This window comes from Apteryx rowi, unplaced genomic scaffold (genome assembly GCF_003343035.1).
Source record: "Apteryx rowi isolate R43461 unplaced genomic scaffold, aptRow1 scaffold_159, whole genome shotgun sequence".
Lineage (NCBI taxonomy): Eukaryota > Metazoa > Chordata > Aves > Apterygiformes > Apterygidae > Apteryx > Apteryx rowi.
Window position 1 is genome coordinate 1,148,365 of NW_020447852.1, and position 25,633 is coordinate 1,173,997.

Genomic DNA, 25,633 nt, shown 5'->3' on the forward strand with positions numbered 1-25,633 from the left:
CTCGCTTTAGAGGGCATTTTGTCACGACTCCAAAGGTATGTCTGCACATTGCGATTGGCACCATGGGCAGCTGGGCAATTATGAGTCATCGAATAAGTCTGGGAAGCAAAAATTCTAATTACTGTAGCTTTGCAATCTGCTGTTTTTCCTCCTAGACTTGAGACATTGAATCATGAAATTTGTATGGTCAGTGCCTAGTAAAAATGGAGCCAAATTCAATTATATATGCAGCTTAAGGACGTTGGTTTCTGGGGCAGAAGAGAAGCCATAAAGCACTTACATTTTTGTTAGATTAAAAAAAAAAAAAAAAAAAGCCCTAATGTGGGAAAATTGATTGAGGTTAATGCAAGTTTTATAACGCATCTTTAGACGGCTGCAGATGTGATTTCAGTTAGACTGTAAACAGTTTTGTATCAGTCTGCGTCCTTTGACTGAAGAAAGTATTTTGGATTGACTCTATGTGAATTATTGCCACAATAATGGTTACAATGGTTGGTTAGCCAGAAGTTCCAAATAACTATGAAGAAAAAATATATACTGTAAGCCAAGATAGACAATTTATTCCAGAGGCCCCTGTTGAAGCTGCTGCTGGTGGGAGTAGCAGGTGTTCCCAGGCAGTTGCTGGTTTGGTCTTATTAGCAGGAGAGTTTGGAGCAGGAGGAAGCGACAGCTCACCGTGCTCTGAAACCCAGGAAATGGGAGCAATAAACATTTTGCTTTCCATTAGGAAGTGCTATTGTCCACCAGCGATTTCAAAAGTCACGTTTGCTCCATTTTTAAAATGGACATCAGAGGAAAATGAGAGAAAATTTCTTGAAATGTAATGTCTTGCATTGCATAGGGAAATATCTTAAGAAATGTTGACACGCTCAGAAAAACGAATGGTAAACATTCTGCTAACATTTGCTTTTTTCAGCTATTTAGAGATTCTGGTGAACCTGTCGAGCTTTATTCAGCAGTCCATCAGGAATTCCCTAGGAAGGCTGACAAATTCTTGGGTTATTTTTATGTCCCGTCCCCCCAGGATGTGAGTGTATATTTTAAAAAAAACAAGTTAAAAAACTTTACGAGGAACCTCTGATAACTTCCTTCTATAGGAATTCCTCCTCTAGGTAAGATTAGGGGATTTAGAGTTGGTGCCTGGACTTTGGCTAGATAAGCTGATAATGTCGGACTTTCATCACATAATGATGAAATCAGTATTTTTCTGCTAGGAAAGAGTGCGTTCTGCACAAGGTCTGAGCCACCTGGACAKGAGCTAGCTGCGAACTGAGCCTGTGTAGCCAAACTTTGTGAAATGGCAAGACTGCAATATGTGGTTCTGCCCAGATGCAAAGTGTGTTTGCATTATGCCAGTACCACGCAGCAGCTACATAACTTCTGGTTTAGACAGAGGTGGCATCTAAGGTATCAGCTGAGCGCGGGCTGAAAAGATTGTCTAAGATGTATTTATGGATTTACTTCTCTTTAGCTCTTTTTGCTGAGCCTCTGTACTAAGGGGTAGGGAAAGTGCTCAAAGTATTTGTTTTCCTCTGAATTTGTGGACTTAGTATATGCGATCTTGTGGATGAAAACAGGGCTTGGTCCTATGTGTTCCTGCACAGAGACACTAGCAGCCAGGTATCTTTGAACACTGTGTGGAGTGTCTGTCCTCTGTTGGGTGAATAGGTAGAAACCCTTCATCTGTATCCTTATTTTTTAAACCTTACCATGTTCCCTGCTTGTACAATTTTGTCTATAGCCCTTTCTTGTGGCTGTTTTTCTCTTCATTCACATGCTTTTTCCTGATGTGAAAAACAAGCACAAATGTTTTCTATATATCGCTTAAGGCCTATTTCAGTACATAATTTAAACATATGCATAAAGCTGTAGTTTTCATGATCTAATTCTGCACTGTGTTTTCATCTCCTCTCTTGCGTTGTCATTAGCAAGCACAAGGCTGCATGGTGAGGCAGATCGGCTCACCAGTCTGACTGAAAACCAATCCTACCAAAAAGAAACCAGAACTGATCTGATATACCATGTGGCCATATGGCTGCCAGCATAAACATAAAAGTGTTTAAGGAGAAGGTGAAGCACTCTGAACTGGTGTCTTTGGTTTATTTATTTATTTTTTTGTCTCTGTTTTATTATTTCTGACTGCACTAGTTGGAGCAGCATGTGAAGGGGAACAGTGTTTTTGGAGTGGCTTCCTATGCCTCTTTTGGCTAGGGAAAACTATGGGTTTATTTTTCTTAACAGTTTTATAATCTCTACGAAAAACAGTGGTTGTTTGACGCTTCCCTTGGTCTTGCATGCGTAGGACTACTAAAGTCAGTGGACTCAGGCACATTGGTCTACCAGGTTTGCAGGCTCAGTATTAGTTTGCCACAAAAGATGGGGTGTGTTTTGAGTTCAGTGGTAAAGAAAATGGATGCTTGTTTTCCTTCTGGAACTCTGTGTTGTTAGATATTATAGCTATAAGGAATCTTGCATTTTTCCTTTCTCTTTAAAGTGTGGCTATATGGCTAATGAAGTAATTACTGATATTTGTTAAAAATCTGCAGTGTATTATATAAATATCTTCTAATTTGATTAAATTCTTAAATACATTATGATTTACAAAAAAGGTTCAAAAGTATAGTAATGAAGTACACTGACCTTGTTTCTATTTCTTTTTCTTTTCTGCCTTCTCTTTATGTGGATGGTGTATTCGTGCTTCTCTTCACCATCACTGCTGACTTTTTCCGTCATCTAGAAAACCACCTAAGGTATGTATTTTGTCGTCTTATGTTTGTACATGCTTGAAAGATGTTGAACACTGCAGAAGTGTCTGGAGTGTTCCATTAGTGGGTGACAAATACAGCTCTGATAAAGAAAAACACATAAAAAAAATCTATTTCTCATGCGTCTAACTTAAAGACTTCATAATTCTAGAAGCCTYCATTTTAATCCAACTGCCGTGATTTAAGGCATGTGACTTTTTAAAGCTAAGACCAGGACAAGCCATGATTTTAATGCATTCAGAAAAACCTTTGAAAGAGCAAGCAAGCATTGTGTGTAAAACACATCATTGCACATAATTCTGCTTAGAAATAATATTGTTTTAAAAAGGTGGTAAAATACATCTAGTAAAAAAACAAACTGTTCTCGTTTGTAATTGATGACCTTCAAGAATTAATRATTTGTGTGTAAGTGGCTACAGTGCACCAGAAATCTCCTAGAGAAGATTCCCTGTATTGTGTGTAATGCAGGGGAAAGGAAGGAAAATGTGTATTTTACATGTATTGGGACAGCAAAGGAGCCATGCTGAGAAATGCACAATCAGTACAAGGCTGGTAGCAAATGATGAGGTAAAACAACTGTGTAAGCTGCTACTTGTCAACACATACAAAACAGCCTATTGCTATATTGCTTCAGTGATTTAATGATAGCCATGTCCTTTCTGTTGGTGTTGAATGTCACTTTTTAGAGCAGAGAGCTGTGGTTTGCCATGAATGAATCTTTATTTTACATTATTTTCTTTGAACTGTAGTTCTTCAAGAAAGCATATAGGTGTAACTCTGAGGTTGCTTCTGCAGAGTATTTTATGTAGGCCTTCTGGGAATAGAAATTGGGAGGTGTGTGTATATGTGTGTATATATATACACATATGTGCACACACCTCTCCCAATTTCAAATTTGTGTGTGGGGGGGAAAAACAGCTGTCTGAATCATAAGATGAAGTATTTTAATTTGCTTCAGTTAAAGTRTTGGAAGAAAAAAATCTTCTCATTTCTTAATGTGTCTCGTTCCTAGTAAGCAGAAAGGAATGGAGCAAAATACTTTTTTACATAAATTGAAATAATCATATTTGAAAAAAATATGTAATTTGAGGTCAGGTAGGTGGAAATAAATAGCACTGGTAAATCAATTTAGAATACTATGCTGTACTGATGTCTTTTTCCAAATGACTGAATCTTTTAAAATGATTGAACAAGTTCTTGGCTTCTCATTTTTTTCAAAACAGTTAATTTTTTTTGTCAATCCCAGCTGATCTATCTAATGCAAAGGAGTTTGATCACTGTGAAAAATACACACACACACACACACACACCCCCACCACCACTTTTTTGGTCATAATTTCATAATTTCACAGAAATATATTTACAAGAGCCTTCCCTTTCTGTACTATCAGATTCATATTCCTTTGTGGGCAGATAAGTTTTTCATAATACGAAGAATAAGTTTAATTATGGTCTTGCCTTTCTTCCACAAAAATGTAACAGCTGCACACTTGTATATGTATGCCACATAATTACTAGGTATAGTTAAATGGTTGTTACTATCCTTCAGCTGGAATGCAGAAACTTAAGGTGTTGTGTGAAATGTTAATCAGTTTGAGGCAGAAGGAAGTTCTTACCATCAGCAGAAGCATGCTCTGTGAGTGTGTTTAAGACATTATCTGAGACATGGATATTGCTTGATTTATACAGCTGTTAGGGTACCATACATAGGCAATCTACTTCAAATTAAGACTTAAAAAAAAAAAAAAAGAATTTCAGAAGCATTGGAAGCTTCTTTCCTTTATTTTTACTTTAATTTGGCCATCATCCATATATGAACTCTGATCACAGTTCAGCTCAGTGGTGGCTCTGAAGCTGTGGTAGGAAAATTTGTATAAGAATATTAGATTTTTTTTTTTTTATTGTTTCTACAGGCACCATGTTTAGGTCAGTATTCAGTATATTACTAATCTTGGGCTTTTAGTCTAACTTTATGACAAAGATAAACCAGCTGTTCTGAGCTGAGATCTGTGAGCTGCACCCTGGGCCACCTTCAGATTTTTCTATTCATAACTCTTTCTGTCGATGGTAGGCATTGGGTTTTTCATACAGTGGATACCTGGCAAACAGTGACCAACTTTCTGTATCAATTTCTTTAATAGCTTCCATCTTCATCAGGCTTACCAGTGTAGATTTTGTTTGTCATTTCCTAATGCACACTTACTTCCTTTAACAGTTGTAATAGAGATGTAGCAAAAGCTGTCTGATGAATGAAAATTTCCCTTCCTCGGTTCTCCCTTCCTTTTCTTTTTAGCAACCAGGTAGTCCAGTAAGTCACACGTCCTGTAAGCCTGCACATCAGACTTCACTCCAATTCATGCTAGCAACTTCTCCACCTCTACAGTATAACTTTTTTTTCTGTAAAAATAAAATATGATTAATTGGCCATTCATCGCTCAGGTGGAGACGGCTATTAAACAAGTTAGCCATGTCTTTACAATACTGTGTAGGTACATAGATAGTGTATGTTAAGGGTTATGTTCAGCCTGGGTTAACACATTGCTAAATGCTGAAAGCCCCAGACTCTGCCTAGTCTATTCAGAAGATTAGGCTTCAAAACAACAAATCATGAATGTGAAATTAGACTCCTTTTTAAACTAATTATGTCATATGGCTTAAGCTGGCAAGTACTTCATACTGTATATGGTCCTCATTATCTTTAAGTAGTTCGCATGGGTATACTTGCATGTGTAAGTCCTTAATAATATTAATTCCTCAAGGCATTGATTAGGGACTTTAACAAAAATGAGTTCTGTGGAATATTGTTTTGGCTATTTAAAATGTTAATGCCCCTTGGCTGTCTTTTCTGACTCTATATGAGAAGTTATTGCTGTGTAGCAGTCAGGTGCACTGTCTCTTTTAGTTTAATATCTCATTTTAAGTCACAGGTACAGGTGAATTTGAGACAAAACTCCAGATTTTTCACTGATACGGTGGATGCATGGGTCTGCATCACTGTTTATTTTGCTGTGGGAGCCGTAACTTCTAGTTAGCAAAATAGTAACAAACAACTGTCTTAAATTGCTGTAGATGCTTGCTGAAGGAATATGAATCAAAGCCCTCCACCTTTTCTTTATTTAAACTTTGTGCTTACCACAGTAAGTCTTTTGCTTAGTTTTTAACAGTTGTTGACAGTATGAGCCGCTCTCTAACCTAGATATGAGCTATGTAAGTCTGTTAGCTTGGGTAATGTGCGCACTTAGGATGGCTCTGAATACAGTAGTACCAGGATCTAACACTTCTGGGCTAGGCAGTTGGACTCAGCTTGATTAACTTTCACCGATAGTTTTGTGCAGCACCCTCTGGGGAGGCTGTTTCACTGCATAGCAGGAAATGGCTGGTATGTTTAACAGCAATCTAATTTAAGGGATGCTGAAAAGATAATTTGACAGTTTACAGATTTATTTTAAGGGCTGGAGGAGGGGGAAATTGCAATCTTAAACTTCAGCCTAATATTGGCATGTGAACTGCAGGAGTTGGATGGTCTGGGCTGATGACAGCAAACAGAGRGAAGGTCAATCTTGTGTCTTGCAGCACACTTGTGTGAGATTCATTCTGTTCTGCAAGAGGAAGCTGAATAGCTGGAGAGAATATTTGGGTCAGTTACTCAGTTTTGTTGAGGTTGTAGGCGGCACCTTAAAAAGAACTTGCTCTAATACCATAGTCACTATGCCCTTGTGTTATGTCTGGTCAGAGGGAATGTGTAGCTTAAACAGGTTTGCATGTGGTGCGACTGGTATAATTTGGCATCTTACTGGTGGCAATCACTGAGCAGGCAAGCCTTGTTTCCCTGGGTATCAAGGAGAGGGAGGAACTTCAAACATTGAGCAAGTTTGAGCTGGAATCATAAAGCATTGGGTAATGTACTTGACTACATTAAGTTGTACTTACATACTAGTAAGTAGTACTTAAGTCCTTTGGATAATGTACTTAATCTTGCTTGAATGTGCTATCACAAAAGCAGTCTCTTGACAATAGCTATAATTCCTACTTATTTGAAACAGTTTAGCATTTCTTAAGCAAAAATTGATTAGTATGGAGTACAGTGACAAGACAAAAGGAAAAGTTTATATTCGCTGTGGCTTTAATAATTTTTCTTAATAGCATTTCTACCCATGAAGTGGAGCTGCCCAGCCTATCTATCCAGAAATATCAGAAATGAACAAATGAGTAATGATGACACTTTGACATCTTGATTTTAATGAATATTAAAGAAACTCCATCTAACGTTGCATGTTAGGACAACAGCATGTGTGAATACTTTCAATGATGGTATTTAGAAAATCTTGTATTTTCGGAAGTGAGCAGCCTTTCAGCTTTGTAAAACACAAATATGTCCTTCATATTAATTAACACATGCCCCTGCCCAAGTACCCGCTTACGCTCACGAACATTACATTACAATTGTTTGGGAATGATAACTTTTAATGTCTTGAATCCTGAAGTGGTCAAATTCTTTCTCATAACTTTCCATTTTTATATTTCTGTGCTGTACTGTTTGTGAACTAAAGCGCTTATAATGAATATACAGTGAGTACATACTGAAGTTCATGTACTTATTTTTACTATGGGCACTAATTTATAATTGTGAAAGAGCTGTCATGGTGAGCATTTTCTATTACTATTACTTGTAGCTCTATTTGTTAGTTGACTATTTCTAGATACATACAATGCAGCTTCTGAGCTTTTTCTTACAACTATAGCACCATTTAGATTGAAAATATTGTGCAGTGTCAAACAGTAGTATAAGATACCTGGAAAAAATACCTGTCAGTCTCTTAACTTCCCTCATAATTCCTGGTTTGCAAATTATTGCCTTAGTGTGGCATGTTCTTGGCATGTTTTTTTTATGTAGATATCCCTTTTAGATGTGAAGATGAAGTATCAGCTACAGGATCTTCCAAAAATAAGAGAATTTTAAGGCTTGTTTGTTGGCTCTGTAATTTAAAATCCCAGAATAATTTTGGGTCCAGCTGTGAGAACTGGCAAACTCCTGTGTGAATTTATGTCTGCTTGTGGTTGAATGCCAGCCAACGCATAAACTTGAAGTAGGTGTATACCTGTCTTTCATGGTTTTCCATTTTGCTTACCCTTTTAAAATATACTAAGCTTCCTGGTACAGTGGCCATGAAAACAACACCAGAGTAATAGTAAAGCAAAAATACTAGTCCATATAAACACAGAGACTTACTTGAAATACTTAGAAGAATAACTGAAAATGCAGGAAACCTTAGTAGAGATGCAGTGTAATAATTAAAATTTTGAGTTTCAAAAAACCCTCCGTTTTTGGCTTTTTTCCCCCCTTGTAATGTCAAAACATGTAAACAGAATAGGTTTTCCAAAGTGCARTTAGGAATGGATTCACAGAGGGTGCTTGAATTGTAAAAAGTTCTGTTTGTGCATCACGGATCTGCATCTCTTTCTTCCAATACATTTCAATAATAGCTTTGAAATAAGTTGGTAAAGATTTTGCTTTTGCTTTTGAGTATTCTCCAAAAAGTTAAAAAGATTTTCAAGGCAATTCTCAGTTTGGGTATTAGCCCTTGAGTCTGAGACAGCATTAACAGAACTTCTGGTATCTTTGATACTTATATTGATAGAGAATATCATATCTGCTTCAGAGAAATAGCTCTTAGGGGGAAAAAGTTAATGAGGGGTAAAAATGATTATTCTGCATACTCCTATCAAAAGAAGAATTAATATWCACTGTTTTCATTTTCAAGAAAAATTAATCAGTAAAGATGAGGGGAGGAAGGGAGCACCTTCAGTTCTGGTTAACTGAGATACAGAGTTTTTTTCTTTTTTGTCTGTGTCCTAGCATGGGTTCTGCATGTGGATGATGAATATGCTTGTGTGCTGTTCTTAGGACCGCATGTCCTGCGGTTTCCTGTGCTGAGGGTCAGGAAAATCTAAACTAGTTCATCATCTTTCTGCAGAGAAGATGATTAAAATGGTCACTATTCAGTTAGGACTCTGTCCTACAAGCATTTCCCACATTTCCCAGAGTTTCTTACTCTATCACACTTTGCTTTTGGAATCCATTTTTTCAAAAGGTCTGAGTTGTGCTGAAAATTGCTTCAGTTGGGCGCTTGCTTATGGTATTATTGCTGGGATTTTTCAAAGCTGCTGTTTGACATCATTGATCAAAGTAGTTTTAAAATTTTCGCCTGCCGTTTTTAATGGAAAAGGCAATTTTACTGCAGTTGCTATACATGTTATACAGGTAGAACATGCCCGAGCAGTTTCCACTTGTTTGCCTAGCTGGTGGTTTTTGAAAGTAATCTTGTTACTTCCTTCTGCTGGAAGGATTTGGAAGTTTTCCAGAAAGKATATTATAAATAGACCAAATCCTTGTCATGGCTCTTATGTTCAATATGGAACACATTCTAAAATCCCATATTTACATATTTTAAATCTTAAGACAGCAGAATTATCCTCTTCCTATTGCATAATCATTTTGGAACTTTTAAAATAAACTTTATTTATTTTTACCTTTTAAAAATGCAAATAGTTATTTTCCTATGATAAACATTTGGCTGCAAACACATATTTTAGTTTGTAATATCTCATTACAAGATCAGTGTTTAAATTCTTATGAATTATTGAATAATCCTATCATGATATTCTGCCTTAACTAAGGGAAAAGGCATAGGGCAATAAATTAAATTGACCTACAGTACTTCTGTGTTGACTGTTTGTCATTACACATGAGCATGTGTAGCTGGGTTGTTCAATCTACTGCAGATAATATTTTTGTTTCATGGGGGAAGAATAGGCATCTGGTAGATCGGGATGCAAACCTAAATTCAGCCCTTACAACTGGATTTTCTTTTGCAGCTTATCTGCTTGCAGTTTGATCATAGACAGATCAGGTATTGTTACCAAGTCCCACGAGGAAAATTTCCATAGGAGAAGTGGAAGGTGAGAACAGAAACAGTATTTTACAGGCTGTGAAAGTTAGAACATTCTTAGTAGTGGTTGAGAAGTCCTTTTGCTTAGCTTTGAAGCAAGATGACCAGTGCACAACAGCAATTAAAAATGCRCCCTATTTATGTGAAGGTGTGAAGATAAGGTGAAGTAACTGCTGCATTTTGCTTGCCGTTCAGTGGCAAAACTACATCTTTCACTCAGTAACAGCAGGGAATGTCCTGACTTTCTGTCTGTACTGCAGTAAGTGACACCGGCTGCCCTGGTAGATTGTTTTTGCCTTTCTCCTCCCCCCACAAAGGAAATTTCAGAACTCTTTTCACTTTTGTGTAATAAGTATTGTCTACATGCTAGTCTTCCTTTAGACCTTGCATTTGATGTGTTTTGCATTTTGTTGAGGGAAGGCGATAGGATTATTGAGCTACTTGGTCTTATGCTTCTAAAATATTTGTGGTAACTGACAATTCAGGAAGAGTTAGGTTACAAAGTATTTGTAGACAAGATTGTGTAGTAATTCTGCAATAGCAGTGAATCCATGAAGTTCTGCATTCCCAAAAGCCACAAGGAAATGATCTATCATCATCTTCAGTTCAGACTTTGTCTTATAGGGGATTTGGCCTTTGAGCTAGTAGAGCCTGTGGCTCTTATTCTAGATAGACCTGCATTGCTGGTCTCGCTAAGGAGATCTGCTGTTGGAAGACCAGGCAAACTCAAAATCTGGGCCAGGGAAATTTTAAATAACAAAGGTGTTTTTTTGTTGTTGTTGGGATCCCCAAGGAAAAATAAATTGAATTTATTCCCCTAGGTCATACATGAGAAATCTATAGTCAGTTTACCAGGGTAAGATGTGGAAAATGCGCTGCAGCTTAAGGTGTGTTTTGAGGAAGTAAAAAACTGTCAAAATAACAGTGTCAAGTGTCTGTAGTGTAACGTGCTCACATGTGCAGAAAAAGTAACTGTTCAGATCCCAACATGTGAAGTGGTTTTACAGCACACTGGTACAGCTCCACAAATCTGCTGAGCACCTATATGGAATCTCATTCCATTCCTAGCCAGCTGCAGCCCTTGACTGAAGTGATATTAAATCTTTTCATTAGAGCAGACTTCCTGACAGCTTGTTTGTCTAATAGAATTACATTTTCTATTTGTAGTTTTTGAGCTTCCTCTACTGAGATCCAGTATTGTACTCTTAGTTTAGGCAGGTAATCTGATACTATTTATTTATTCCTTAAGGCTCTTAAGTAGTCCTTCCTTTGAGCATCAGAAGTTCAGCTCATGGTAAAACTTTCATGTCTCTTGTACAGATGTCTGCTAAATGATTATTTCACCAAGATCTGTACACTGACTCCTTTGAGTGCTGTTTCATTTACTGTTGACAAAAGCTTTTTTTTCAGCCTTGGTGTCTGGAGAAGGATGGAGATTAAAAACAAAAAACAAGGCAAACTCTACAGAGTTGTAACAAGGAGATTTTCACAGCAGTAGGTCTTCATGGTTGGAAGAAGAGACCCTTACTACAGCCTTCAAAACATACCCAGTGACAATTTTTTTTTTCCCCTACAGAAGGATTTTTTGCTTTTCTTCAGTAAGATTCCTCAGAAGTCAAGTAGATTATCCAGAATAAAACTTAACATTGAGTGATTTGAGTGTGCTAGATAAAATTTAACATGTTCTGTATTTAGGCATAGTTTTCATAATATGAATTACAAAATCTTTAGGGGTTGTGGGGATTTTTTTTTTTTTAAAGAATTTAACCACATACCCTGACAACAACATTAATTTTTTTGCAACATTACTCTTTCAAAGTAGACTAGAGCTGAAGTTAGTTGTACAATACTGGACAAAAGAGGATGTACTTCTAAAAGATGTTGTTGTTCATTTTTATGGCACCCAAGTGCATGTACAAGAGATGAACCAAAACTGGTATGATTCAATAACATGAACTTCTCTGTTTGAAGAGATGGAGTCCACAGGTGATGTGCAATGGGTTCCTCATCTTGTTCTTATTTTGACAGCAGAACTTGATGTCAGTCAACTGGCAGCAAAAACATCTCATCTCCTGAAGGTCCTTGAAAGGGAGATAATTTCTAGACTAGGATAATTTGGATACTTTTCTTTGCTTTTAAAACAGCAAATAAGAGGGAGGGGAAGCCCAAAATATTGTGTGTAAACAGGAACTGGTGTTTTATAGTGATTTGGTTTATAGTTAGTTGACTCTTCAGATTTGTCTCTGCTGTTATAACTAATGAAATACCTGATAAATAACCATTTTATATGGACAAGTACAACAGCAGAATGGAGACAGGCTGTACTGTTGTGCTTGTAATACATGCTTTCCTGACAAAAGACATTAAATGTTGAGTTCCACTCTACAGGCATGTAGGAGCAACGTTTTTACAGGTCACAAGTTTGCTGCCACCAGTCTTGTTGAATAAGATTCTTCTTGTCTGTCCCTCACACCTAGTCTGTGAGGACTTTCTCCCAACTGATCCCAACCTCTGTCCCTGAATCTCCTGCCTCAAATAATTCTCATTGTTTTGTTCTACTGCTTCTCTTTATCTCCTCGCTTGCTGTCCTCTACATTCAGATCAGGTGGTGGTGTCTTTACGCTGACCGAACGCAAGTGGGTTAGCTGTTGAAAACACATGGCAACAACCTTGGGTTTTTTGCTCCACTTGTCTCTGTCTACATCCAGAACAACTGAGAGCAGCAACTGGAGAATTGGCTTTACTGTAGAGCTCTGTGCTAGAAGCTTTCTTTTTCTAGGGCATGGCCATGTACTGCCTGGCCATGTGGAGGAGCCATTCAGGACTGGCATGTACCCAGTGCATGCGGAGTCCTAAGAGGTTTTTACCAATGAAAATTGGAGTGAGAGAAGGATCATTGTTGACTTTCCTGTAGGGACCCTAGTACACCTGTCTCTTCCCCCTTTTCCATGTAGCAGACTGGGTTCGTGAACAATGGGAAAATTGTTAAAACATAACTAAAACATGCACTTTTTAGCCTTCTCATGTGCTTTGCTACTATTATAATGTATGCTTTTTTAAGCAGTGTTTTGCATTGAGGATAATGGATATAGACAAGAAGTATTGCAGCTCTGTGTAACTCTTAAGGTTTGCAAATGTGTTCCTGCTGATTGAAGCCCTTCCTGATTCAGGATCTGTAAAAATGGTAAAGCCTATCTGCAATTAAACAGTCATGGATTTGTACTGCTTTAGGAGAAGTGTCTTGTAGCTGAGTTCCTTGTATGTCTTTTTATATGCTTCTACAGGTGTTTGCCTTTGATCACTGCTTCTGGTCCATGGATGAATCAAACACCACGAAATATGCAGGTAAACTATTTTCTTTACATTGGACAGTGTAAGTAATTTGAGGATAAATGTGAGAGGGTGGGGTTTTGTTTTGTTTTGTTTTTTCATTTTTTGGTGTGATCCCCAAAATGACTTGTTCACAAAAGTGGACTTCTCACTTCTACAGGCATTTAGTTATCTGCATGGTAGCTCTTCTGTTTGAATGCAAGCTTTAAGGTGCCCAATACCCTGTTCAGGAGGGATGCTTTTACATCTAAGCTAGTGTTCTCTTTTCCTTACCTTCAAGAGCCTATTGTGAGGATTATGTCTGTCACTTAGGATGAAATTTCAGTATTCTATCTGAAATTACTCCCGAGTTACGCTAGTGATAAAAGCATGTTTTCATTGCCCTGCATTTCTGTGCATGAAAGAGGGGGAAAAAACATCTCTTCAGAAGGTGTGAATGTTTCAGGTCTTTCACATCATTCAGGTAATATAAATATTAAAACATAAAAATAATATAAAAGGTCATATATAAAGGGTCATGTTAAATAATAAAATATTAAAATGTTAAATTATATTTAAATATAAAATATTTATTAAATATAAAACACCTGAACGATCTCTAATCATAATATGATTGAGTGATCAACTTTGACTACTTCTTCCCAACAAATGATTATTCCAGACTAGATTGTCATCCGAGTGGTTCTTTTCTCTCATAATGTGATATATGTATTCTTAACATATTAATATTTTATAAGGAAACTTATTTTGATAGAGACAACTTTAAATGCAGGACTGTGGTCTATGGAAAGAAGAACAAAATAGTGTTCAGTTAAGATATCCATATTATGAAGTTCTATGGCTTTTAAGAAATCTTGAAAGTTGACAGTATTAATTAATTAGCTCAAAGTTTGAGATCACTGGTCTAATAAATTAATTGCCGTGTCCCTATGTTTAAAATATCTCTCTTCTGTAGCCCCTGTTGTCAAATCCTAAATCTCAAAAGTTGCATTTGATCATAGATTTTGCTGTATTCCTTGCTTGCCTAAGCAAAGTTAGGTTTCTTCAGGAAAGCAGMTCTGTTTAGTCCATCTTTCAGTGACTATATTTGCACTGAAGAACAGGTGCACTGCACAGCGTTCATAGTCCAGACTGGTAGACTCATTGGAGCACACCGCAACTCCTTTTGTGTCTGCACATCTASATTTCCTTTTAAATGAAAGAGGTGATGGTACACACCCAGATCTTGCCCTGATGTGCCTCAAGTGAGCAGGTGAGAGCTGCACCTACTGAGTGCACCATGGGGTTAACCCACTCTTCAGTAAAGCGATAGACCAGAGCAACGCCTTGAACCAGTTAAACTTGTTTCTGTTTCAGTTTAACCAACCTCCAGGTGAATTCACTGGGATTGCAGGCCAAACCGTTTTGAATTTGAGTCACAACTAGATTTGTCTAACCTCTTTCAGAAGTTGTAATTGAATTCTTCTTAGCTTGAGAACTGAAGTTTTTTTCATCTGTATGCAGTCTGATCAGACTCCAGAATGCTGTTGCACCTCTTAAGTTTTCTCACTCCCACCCCTCCCCAATAAAAAAAACTGGTGTTTTTCTTTCGCCCATTCAGATAATGTACCTGTCTGAAAAAGAAACTTGTTTTCCTTGTTTCTTTTCAGAAATATGATAGAAATGTGGGCTTCAAGACTTGCATATTAAAAAAACCCAATGTCTTCACTGATTTTTTTGAATGATTTTGAAGTTGCCTTGAGACTTGCAGCCCTCATGTTCTAGAACATAATGAATTTGGCAGAAGAGCAAAACAAAATTAAAAAAAAAAATCTATTCCAGTCCTAAGTTACTGAGTTGTTGGCTTGTTCACTTGCTTTTGCATGAGCTGATACTCTACTCTGTTAGTGCTTGTTTTAGAGCCAAAAAAACTGAACACAGAAGTGATAAGATTTCAGTTTTTATGTGTCTGTAGTATTAAGCTGCCTTAAGTCTTTTTGCAGCTTAGCCTAAATTACTGTACTAAACAAAATACAGTAATTGTTTTTGGTCAGTTTTTTTTTTTCCCTGATGAGAATTGTTCTTCCTGGTCTAATGTAACAAAACCCCGTTGTTCTAGGTACCTCACAAATACACATGTTGTCTGTGTCAAGAGATCATACCGGAGACCCTCCCAGAGTTAAGAATTTCAAGGCACTCGGCAAGTTGCCAGCCAGCCTGACTTTTTTTGAGCTAAACTGTAATCTCTTGGTTGGACACTGGGTTATGAAAGGGATGATGATCAGGAAGCTAGATAAATGCATTAGACACCCACTACCCAAAATAGCTCAATGTAGATGCATAAGTTTACTGTCACTGGCAAGAGCAGTGATTACTTTATGATAACTGAATGATTGCTACACAGTTTAAGAAGCGTGTTTAAAACYTGAAATAGCTAAGTCCAGAGTGCTTGTAAATGTAAGTAATAGATGAGCTACAAGTATAAGTAAAATTCTTGAAATAAGAGGTATGCGAGACTTTTAATCACTTCAAAAACCCTTTTATTAGAGATTACTTAGTTTCGGAAATTCCGAAAGTGCTTCTGTGAAGTTTGATGTACTTCAGTGGTCATCATTATTCTAGGACAAATGTGAGTGATAAAAGAAAGATATTTTCACTGACAGGGGTTGAAGCACAAACTTGATGTACATCACAAAATTACAGTGGAAGATTTAACAAGGGATTCTCAAGTACTAGGGTACTCTATTAGTCATCACTTTCTGTGCAAAACCAAAATGTACTGATCTTGCATAAGCTGAATAGATATACTGTAGTGTCTATCATATTATATTAAAGATTTGATTGATCAACATGGGGGAAATCAAAAGAAAACCCCTGAATAGTGTGCACTGCAGACAGCATGCATCTGAATTCTAGTGTATGTTGATGTATGTGGCGGCTACTTCTGTGTTTTATTTTCTGTCAACAAAAGCAGTTTGTGCTCTGCTGGAAGTGCACGTTTCTTACAGGACCTTTAAAGCTATCACACATAATTACATGCTGGTTTTATTTTTCACTTCAGTTACTGATTGGTCTATAATATTACCAGCACTTATTTGAGCAAGAAGGTTCCTCTTTGGGAATACTTAATCCTGTGGGTAATTTAGTAGCAATTTTCATACTCTGAGGGAGCAGGATTGACCTTGAGATAGGATTAGTTATCTCTTTCTCTTAAACCAAAATTATTCTGTGATATCTTCATCTTTTTTGGTAAATCAAAGGCTTATTTTATTGCAATAATTTTCTTTGTGGACTCATGTTCAGGAAGTACAAAGGAGTTTATTCCAATTTGAAAGTTACCTTCTATTTCCAGCATTTAAAGACATGGGGATTGTTGGTGTGAAGACCTAATGCTGTGTGCTTAGGTCGTAGCTTTTATTCCAGTAATTCCATATGTAGACAAGCACTATACTGGCCTTTTTTTTAACGGTGATGGTACAGAAATAGGCTACTGGTAGAACAGTAAATGCAGGATTGCTTTATTTAACACCGAAGTGGAAAGTGGGTACATTGCGATTCTAAAATGATTCAGCAGTATCACTAACGTAAATAGTGAAGAATATCTTTGTGTGAAGAAAAACATCCGCAGAGGGCATCTTTGCATCTGTCCTTGCAGGACTGAATTGCTCATAAAGACGGTGAGGAGCCTGGAGCACAGAAGAAGAGTAAACTCTTTGCGAGTAGTACTTTGGCTTCAGAAATTGTGGGAACTAAAGACTCTTAACAACTTGATTTCTTGGCTTAGAGAATGCAAGATGCACTGTGCTGCTTTTCTGATGATTTAATTTTGAAAGATGTAGTTGAGAATTTGGTGAGTGTAAGTACATCTTACCTGGAAGGGAAAGAACGAAAATGGGTCAATGAAATAGATTTTTGAGAAGGAGAGGGAATTTGGTTATAGGACACACTGAGTTTGACTTAATCTGGAAAAGGATGAGTGTTGCCTGACAGACTACAGGGAAGGGGTTTTGAGACTAAGCAAACCAGCTTCTTGCTACCATTTAGTTCTTCATGGACTTGAATGGGTCAGGAGTAGGTTCATGGATAAGGACACACCTGCCTGCCTTGAAGAGCTCACACAGACAAATAACAGTGTGACATTTTGGTGAAGGGGAGAACGTGGASAAATTCTCAGAGATGAGAACAAAGAATTCTTTTTACAAGCATACACAACAGTAAGGGCCTATTAGTCTGGAATGAAGTGGATTTTTAAAAGGAGGGGAAAAAAAACCCTTTGCTTTGGGTCAAATTCAAGAGATGGTATAAGTAACTACAGGAGCTGCTAGGCAGGTTTGAAGTGTTTAAATCCCTTCCAAGGACCTCACTCAGTAGCCATTTATCCCTGGGTTTTTCTTAAACTCCCTAAGCTGCATCAAATTTGGCCTGAAAATTCCCAGGTCTGTGTTTCTGCAAGTTGCACTGTCCTGAGAGGCCAAACATCTGACTTCAGGCTAAGCTTTAGTTTCATATGAAAGGTATATGGTGACTACTGCTCTTCCATCAGCTATTTTAAAAGGAAACTAACCACACAATTTGTTTAAAGAATTGTAGGCTTCTACCCTCATGAGAGATTTTAAATTGTGGATTCTGAGCAGGCAGGGTGGTCTCCATGTTTGTAGTCCCAATTTACCCATGTAAACTCCTAAGTGGGAGAATGTTTTTGAAACCTATCCCTTACTTATTGTTTCCTTGATTTTTCTTTTGTGTGTGTGTGTGGGGGGGGTTTCTACACAGCACGTTGGGCTTGATTTTCGGGTGACACAGCTGGCATCTAACTGTCCTGTGCATTATGGCAACCTCATAATCTGGATTAACAGAACCACAAGTATTCTGGTATGTGGCATTGTGACTACTTTGAAGAAGTTTCTTGTTGGACTTCAGGACTAAGGCTGGAAATATTTAGGGCTGCAATACTAAGCATAATTCTGCATGACATGATTTGCTAAAATGTTTGCTTTGTTTCTGTTAATTTTTTTAGCCCTAAACATCATCTGGGCCAGAGATTTACCCATAAATAAATCTACTTTGACCAGATCAAATTTTCAGTGCTGTTTGTGACAAGCTGTTATTTGGTTCTACCTATTTTTGTCATTTAAGGGGAGAAGGTCCAGGAACTGCAGTGAGATGTCATAACGCTGTAGTCATAACCTGGCTGAGGGAATCTGTGCTAATATGATGAGAGGCTTTAAACAGTTGTTCTTACTTCAGATCGACAAATTTTTGTGATGCAGAAACACTAGACATCTGAAAAGCACACTAAAATTAATTCTTGTTGCAGTACAACTTGAATAAATGTGGGTTTGCGCCTAAATGAGTGTAGCTTATGAAAGGTTATAAATATTAACTGCCTTTTTTAAAATGGTGTTCTGTTGGAAAGTGTCCCTTTTTTCCTCCCCTCCCTTTCCTCTCTCCTCTCTGTTCCTTCTGATATCTGTCACTGGTCCAGTGATCTGAGAATATATACACTTTATGTGTAAATATGATTGGCTTCATCTTACAAGTTGTAAGGACAGATCCTAGGGTTCTTCTGCAATGTGTAGATTTTCCTGGGAGGATAGAGGTGTGTCTAAATTGGATCTCTGAGCAGAATCAGGGCTTCGGAAACTGTATGGGAATGGTTTGGAGGAAGTGAAGGGGCATAGAGGTACAAGATGTTAAAATATACTGATACATCAAATACTTAAATATCTCATTCTGAAAATGGTGTATGTTGTAGTATTGTTGTAGAATAATACAAGAGTATTGTTCTAGCTTCCTTTTTTTCAAGGAATTTTTATTATCTTACATATTTTCTGCTTTAAATGTTCTAAAAGTTGGTCCTGACTTAGATATTTCAGCTAAGAGACTTCCATGTGCAGCTCTGCAGTTTGAAAATGTGAAGGTTTTATTTTAGAATTATTAGTAATTTATTAGCCATTGTTAACATGTACACTGCTGTCTTCACTATTTTTACTTTGTATTATAATTTTACCTTTGAAATACCCAGCTATTTCAGTAGCTAGAGAACGTGTGAAAAAGTTTCTTAGCTTCGCAGGGACATCCTACATCGCCATGATGCATGGGATCACGAGGATGGAGTTCCAGGAATTCCTGTGTGTTAGAAAGCAATTCTGAGGAGAGGGTTACTTTTCTTTAAATTTCAGATAACAAATCACTGTAACCATTTCGAAAGTTGAAACCTTCAGTAGCTTAATAAGGTTATCGCTAAAGAAGAAATGTTCTTTATCTCCATTGTTTTTATGGAAGAATGTCRTAGTGTGACAAAGTACTAAACATGTTAGAAATGCAGTGCAAAGAGCTGATAAAAAGATTCTTGGGCCAGTCTTGTACTGGAAGTGGCCTTTTAACAGATTGAGAGTTAATTATTTGATCTTTCTTACATTTTCTGCAGTTGGCAACAAGCTTGTAGTTGTACTTGCCAAAAGGCACAGGTGATGGCTTGAAGGTATGAAGATAGTTATAGTTGTCTAGTAAAAGTGGAAAAGGCTTCCGTATTGTCTTGACTTTGATTTCTAGTACATCTTCAGAATTGAGTGGGCATCCACCAATGCTTTATCAGGTTTTCATTACCAGAGCATCCCTAAAGGTGCATTAACAGAAGGGTTTTCCACCTTGCTGTGTTAGCTGAAGTGTAGGATGTGCTGGAACTAGAGTTCTAKAGCATGCAGCAACGTTGTCTGAAAATGATTCCAGTTTAAGCCATATTCCTTAAGGGAAAGGAAGCGTTTGGTCTTGAAACAGGATTGTTTAGCCTTTGGTCTGCAAAGAAAAATTCACCAGAGTTTGCTCCCCTTTTGTCTAAGGGGTGGGCAGACAGGAGATCCTGGACTGTGAGAGCTGGCGGCTCACATGCTCACTCTGGGCTTTCCGAAGGCCTTGGGTGTGCTTTCCCCAGCCTGACTGCACATGTGTCCGTCACCTAAGACATGCCCACAGTTTGGTCAGAAGATGGGTGAGGGGACCAGGTGTTTCGATGTTCAGCCTTTAGTTGCCTCTGCAAGAGGCTGTATATGGTCTTACCCAGCTGGAAGATTGTGAATCCCTTTTTAAAGAGAATATGGGTAGATATAGGGAAACTAAGTGGCAGGAAAAAAGATGTTTCTCTGTATTGGTAAATTTAGTTAAAAATGAGTTAATACTCTTGCTCACCTCTTTTAAAAGAAAAGCTAGATACCAGTGGAAGAAAGCTCCTGTAAACAAGCAAAAATATTAACTGTGGCAGGGTAAGATTATTTAGCAAAACCAAAACGTAGTAATGTAGACAATGGAACTGCATTACTTTCTTTGACCATAAGTGCACATAAACATAATTCTATCTAACACAAWTTTTTTAATCAGTTTGCAAAACCCACTAATAAAATCCCTGGGGGAAGAAGTGAGGTTTCTTCATGAAAAATATCTCCAAATTTCCTGGATTATATGTTGCTAACCTCAAAAGTGCACTGCATTCGCAAAAGAATAAAATAGCTGTGATTTGAAATTTGAATTCTTCTGTTCTTTTATGAGTGCACTTAAAACCATTTTATTTTATCCCATGATAATTCAGCTGTGTAGGCTAAGCATTATTCTATCATGACCTATTCATCTGTGTTTGTATACCTCTGCTCATAAAAATCATTCTAAAAACGTCATTTTAGAATTCTATATCACTGTCTGAATGGCTTTCAGTTTTAGAGATGATTGTTTGAAAATTAAATCTTTTCTGCAAAAAATCCAGCTTGGCCTTTGAGATTCAGACTGGGCTCCTTCTCCTGTATTTATCCATAAGGGATTCTGTAGGTCATCTTATGGTTATGACCATGTACTATTTTATAACTTCTTGGTCTCTTCCCCCACCCTTGGGAAACAGGGAGRAGGTTCTGTGGTATTACTGGTCAAAAATGGATGATACAGTTTTTTGTTTTTTTTTCCTTTTCTGACAAATGGTTTTATTCTCCTCTCACAATCTCTGCAGAATTCTGTTTTTTCCTCTCTTAATAATTATACTCAGCTTCAATCTTTGCTTGATTTTTGCATTCTTGCTCAGCCAGAGAGTAAGCGGCTCCCTGCTGCTTTGGTGACTTCAAAATGTGCCCTTGGGAGTAGGATGGAAAGCAAGTTTGTGCACTGTACACCCGTATTAAACTCTTTTGTTGATGTATTTCTTCAGTCTTAGGTAGTTTGTTGATGTTTTCTATATCTATTTTCTTAGTATCTGAGAAAGATAGAACAGCTTATTTTATTGTAGAGAGAATTGCATAGTCGTCCAAGATCCGTCAAGCATGAGATAAGCTTTAAAACAAAGCAAATGTTACAGCTGCAAAGAGTCTGGTTTCGTCTATATTTTGGTAGCAATAAAAGTTTGGGAAGAAAAAAGCATGAATTTCAGCCAGATTATTTCTAGGAAGAGATTGCCTTAGTGACTAAAAGCATTTCTTGTGACAAATTTATGACAAGTTTCTTGCATGGTAACAAGAAAGTTGCTGATTATTTCAAGCTGCTGACTACTGATATGCCAGAACATGATTTATTCTGAGCTGGACAGGATACTTATTGTTGGACGATGCATCGCTCAACATCTATATTATGAGTGAATAATCATAAACTGAATGAAAAAATGCTGGGGTGGAGATGGAATTACTTGCGAGTACAGCAGATTCTCCTCTGTTTTTAATTCTTGTATTCAGTGTTTCTGAACTGTTAATTTGAACTCTGCTAATCCAAGAAACAGTAACCTTTTGGAATTTTAGAAATTTAATTTGGAAGATATACAAGGACCATCTTTGCTGCAATAGTTTTTCATTTACAGCAAAAGAGAAATTAAAGGAAAATAAACATAATATGTGAATTTTTAGTTCTATTTACACGTGTAAACCATTCCACAATCATTCCACAGTTTGTTCCGCAAGTGTTTTATGGGTTACCAATTACTCAAAGACAGTAGAGTGTAAATATTCTCATGCGATGTATAAACATATAGCTAGTTATGTTTTTGATGCCAGTAAGTATGTTCCATTTTGAGAACTGTGGAAATCACTATTACATCCACTATACAAAATAACTTCATGTAACTGACAAATATTTCAGCACAGCTGAAACATGAAATCATTGTCTGTATAAGAGATAAACAGGTGACATTACTGTTCGCAAAGTCACCGGGCAGTGTATTTAAGCTTAAAATCAAACATCAAAATAGACATAAATATTGCCCTTAGCTCAGTTCTTCTTGTTTTGGGCATACATGCAGATGGCATAATTCCCAGATCAGAGCTCGAAACAGACAACCAGTGAGTGACCTTGTCTGTGGTATACAAATTCTGAGCTTTCTGATTAAAACCCCTATGCCTATTTTCATATTCTATGTCTAAAAGATTGAAGGATACCTAAAATCTTTTGTCTGGCACAAAGAGAGGATTTTTCAGACTGTGGAGTTCTGTAGCTGATACTTCAAACTATGGGTTTGCCAGGATATATACTTAAACAAATCTGTTTTTAAATCTCAACCTAATAATGTGCATTTCCTCCCTTAATATTATCAGAATGTTTTATCTTGCTTGCAGCATCACCTTGGCACAGGTTTAAAAATAATAGGCTTTTAGTGAAACTCAAGGCCAATTCCTAAGAGAAAAGCTAGTACTACTACTAGTATAATATTTGTTGTASCTGTAATATCCTTGTTCACTAATGTTTTTCTGCAGTTCTGTTACAGAACTCTTCAGTTTAGTTTGTGATTAAAGAATACATATTCATTGCAAAATTTACTCTTAAATAATACAAAATCTAGGCATCTACATTGTTTTCTAAGCGTACAACTTAAACTATTGCTTTCTGAAGAAGTATTTGCTTCACAGGAAAATGAGCAGTATACTTAAACACACAGATAGCTTATTAGACTAGTTTTAGGCAGCCAAATTGAATTTACAGTCACTCAGTTACGTATGAAATCATTTGTTCCTTACCAGTGCACTTAATAGTAAAAAATAATTTCTGAATTCTTTTTTTGCTTTCAGTAAAATGCAACCTGTTTTCTTTTCCTTTTTTCTTTCTTCTTTTTTTTTTTTTAATGAATTAAAAAAAATTACTATTTTATAGGTCAAGAAGTGGTGTTCAAGTGCCTTGGAGAAGGAATTCTTGAAAAGGCCTTTCAGGGATATAATGCTTGTATATTTGCCTATGGACAGACAGGTGAGAGAGTCTCTTGTGATAAATCAGGAGAATAGAACATAAATATTAAACTAGGTAATGTCAAAAAAATATTTTTAGAAACATTCTGAAGTTAAACTTCATTGTTTATTAAGATGCAGTTTTCCATTGTATCATAGTGATTTGTATTTGCTTCACTGTTTTGGAAATTGATGTCCTGTGTAAACACAATGAGCTCAGCAAAGCCAGTGACAGTGTAATGTTCTTAACACAGCTCTGTAAATATGCTCGTACTTGCTACCTCTTGGAGCCACTTTCTAAGCCTGAAAGTAGTTCATACCCAAGGCTCATTTTGTGTGTCTGAGAGTGTTAAAAAAGGTGGCAAATAATGGCCCTCCCAAAGGGGATCATGGAAATAATTTCTGGGGGGGGGGGGTTGTTTTTTTTTTTTAAACCTGCATCTGGTAGTCCAAGGAGCAAGCTGTCTGTCTGGAATAGCATGTCATGTTGTTCGGATATGTGCTTCTGGAGGAATATAAAGAGAATAAAAACATGCRCTTTGTGAACAAATGAGTAACTCAGAAACTGCATTCTCAAGCATTTTCTTTTCCTTTTTCCCTTAGGTTCAGGAAAATCCTTTTCAATGATGGGCAATGCAGAGCAGCTGGGTCTGATCCCACGGCTCTGTTACGCTTTATTTCAGAGAATCTCTGTGGAAGAAAATGAATCTCATACTTTTAAAGTTGAAGTGTCCTATATGGAAATCTACAATGAGAAGGTTAGAGATTTGCTTGATCCAAAAGGGTGAGTAGCCGTGTCCACCCCCACCCTCTTCTTCATTTGTAGTTGAAACTTATCACTTTTGGAAGTCTTTGAGAAGGTTTTTTCAGAATTTGTTTATATGGCTTCTTTAGAAAGGATTGGGTACCAAACATCAGAAAGAAGAGAATATCTTTATAAAGCCTGTATATGAAGCAGTAACTGTTGTGGATCAGTTTAAATATCAAGATAACCACACCATGATATGAATAAATACAATATGCAGCAGTTCTCCACCAGAAAACAAGGCTACATACAAATAAATGCTTGGGATTTTTTTGCCATGTGATCAAGACTCCATTCAAGTAAAAATATTCATAAACTCCCTCTTCATAAAAGAGAGTTTGAAGCTTATTTCCAAGTTGGTTTTCCTTGTTTAGAAGATGAACTTTCCAAATGGGAAAGGGTAACACCTCAGAATATACACACGACTCTTTCTTCCTTCTGTTTCATCTACACAAAAGTACTGGTTAGGTTTTCTGGCTTGGAAATGTTTAGATAAGAGATGTCTTCATCGTTTTTTCAGTCTTAATAGTGATATATATGGTATTTATTTTGATTCTTGAGCATGATTATGCCAGGTGCAGAACTATGCGAGTTAGTTTACAAGTGGATTTTAGACTTAAATAATGTATTTCAATAAGGTGTGGAAAACATGAAGAATTGAAGCTTTAGCAAATTTCTGGGGGAGTTTTGGTTTCCTTCTTTGTCAATAAGTCTACCTGCCAGATGAGGCATTTAAGGTTTTGTTTCAGCCACAAGTTGGGGGGTGGTAGTGTGGGCATTTAAAAAAAAAAAAAACAATTCATGTACATTGACTTAAACCTGTTAGATTGATTTGTTTCTTAGTCAGTTTGATTTTTTTTCTGGAAGCCTTTTTTCCTCCTGTTATTTCAATTAAAAGACATAGCAGGTTGACTTCTGCTATATAGACACTATTTTGTCTTTTTTAATTATTTTTATTTTTGAATAAATAAAGTTCACTCTAGTGGATTGTGCGTAAGATCTATTTTATTCCATAGGAGTCGGCAGTCCCTTAAGGTTCGAGAGCACAAAGTGTTGGGACCATATGTAGACGGCTTATCTCAGCTGGCTGTTACGAACTTTGAGGTAAATTGAAACTGATGACAAGTGAATAAATAATGTCTGTGTACATAAGCAATGGAAATCTTGTGAAAACTAGTATCTATCCAGATGTTTTGGTTCTTAAGAGTATATATAGTCTCTGACAATCACAAAGATCTCCTCTAATGGTTAGGAGTATTTCGTCTAAAAGCATTAGGTTCTGCTTTATATTGGTTAAAAAGATAATAGCAGCGGCACGTCTTTATTTTGGAGTTTTCAATTTATACGCTATATACAAAGCACAAAATACACAGGAAATCTGAGGCTTTCAAAACAAAGATATTAAGTCTTTTGGCATGGATTCCAGCATGGATAATTATTTTTTGTCCATTGAATACAACCTGCTTTTGCAGTTATTAATTATATGAGAATGTACAATATAGCTCATATCATTTAAAATTTAAATCATACCACCATATGAGCCCAATTGGGTTGCTGATTTATTCAAATGTGTGTTGATATTGTAGAAGCCAGTGAACTACGATAGCTACATTGGAAAATAAT

At 36.9% G+C, this 25,633-nt stretch overlaps 1 protein-coding gene across 1 annotated transcript in view; it reads left to right on the plus strand.

Annotated features, from left to right (window-relative positions):
* The window catches only part of KIF13A (kinesin family member 13A), a 122,321-nt gene that overhangs the window by 43,236 nt on the left and 53,452 nt on the right, over positions 1-25,633 (plus strand). The window contains exons 3-7 of the mRNA XM_026059514.1: positions 2,738-2,750; positions 13,000-13,060; positions 23,135-23,227; positions 23,809-23,989; positions 25,027-25,114. Coding sequence (XP_025915299.1) covers positions 2,738-2,750; positions 13,000-13,060; positions 23,135-23,227; positions 23,809-23,989; positions 25,027-25,114 — 436 coding nt within the window. The remainder of the gene's footprint in view (positions 1-2,737; positions 2,751-12,999; positions 13,061-23,134; positions 23,228-23,808; positions 23,990-25,026; positions 25,115-25,633) is intronic.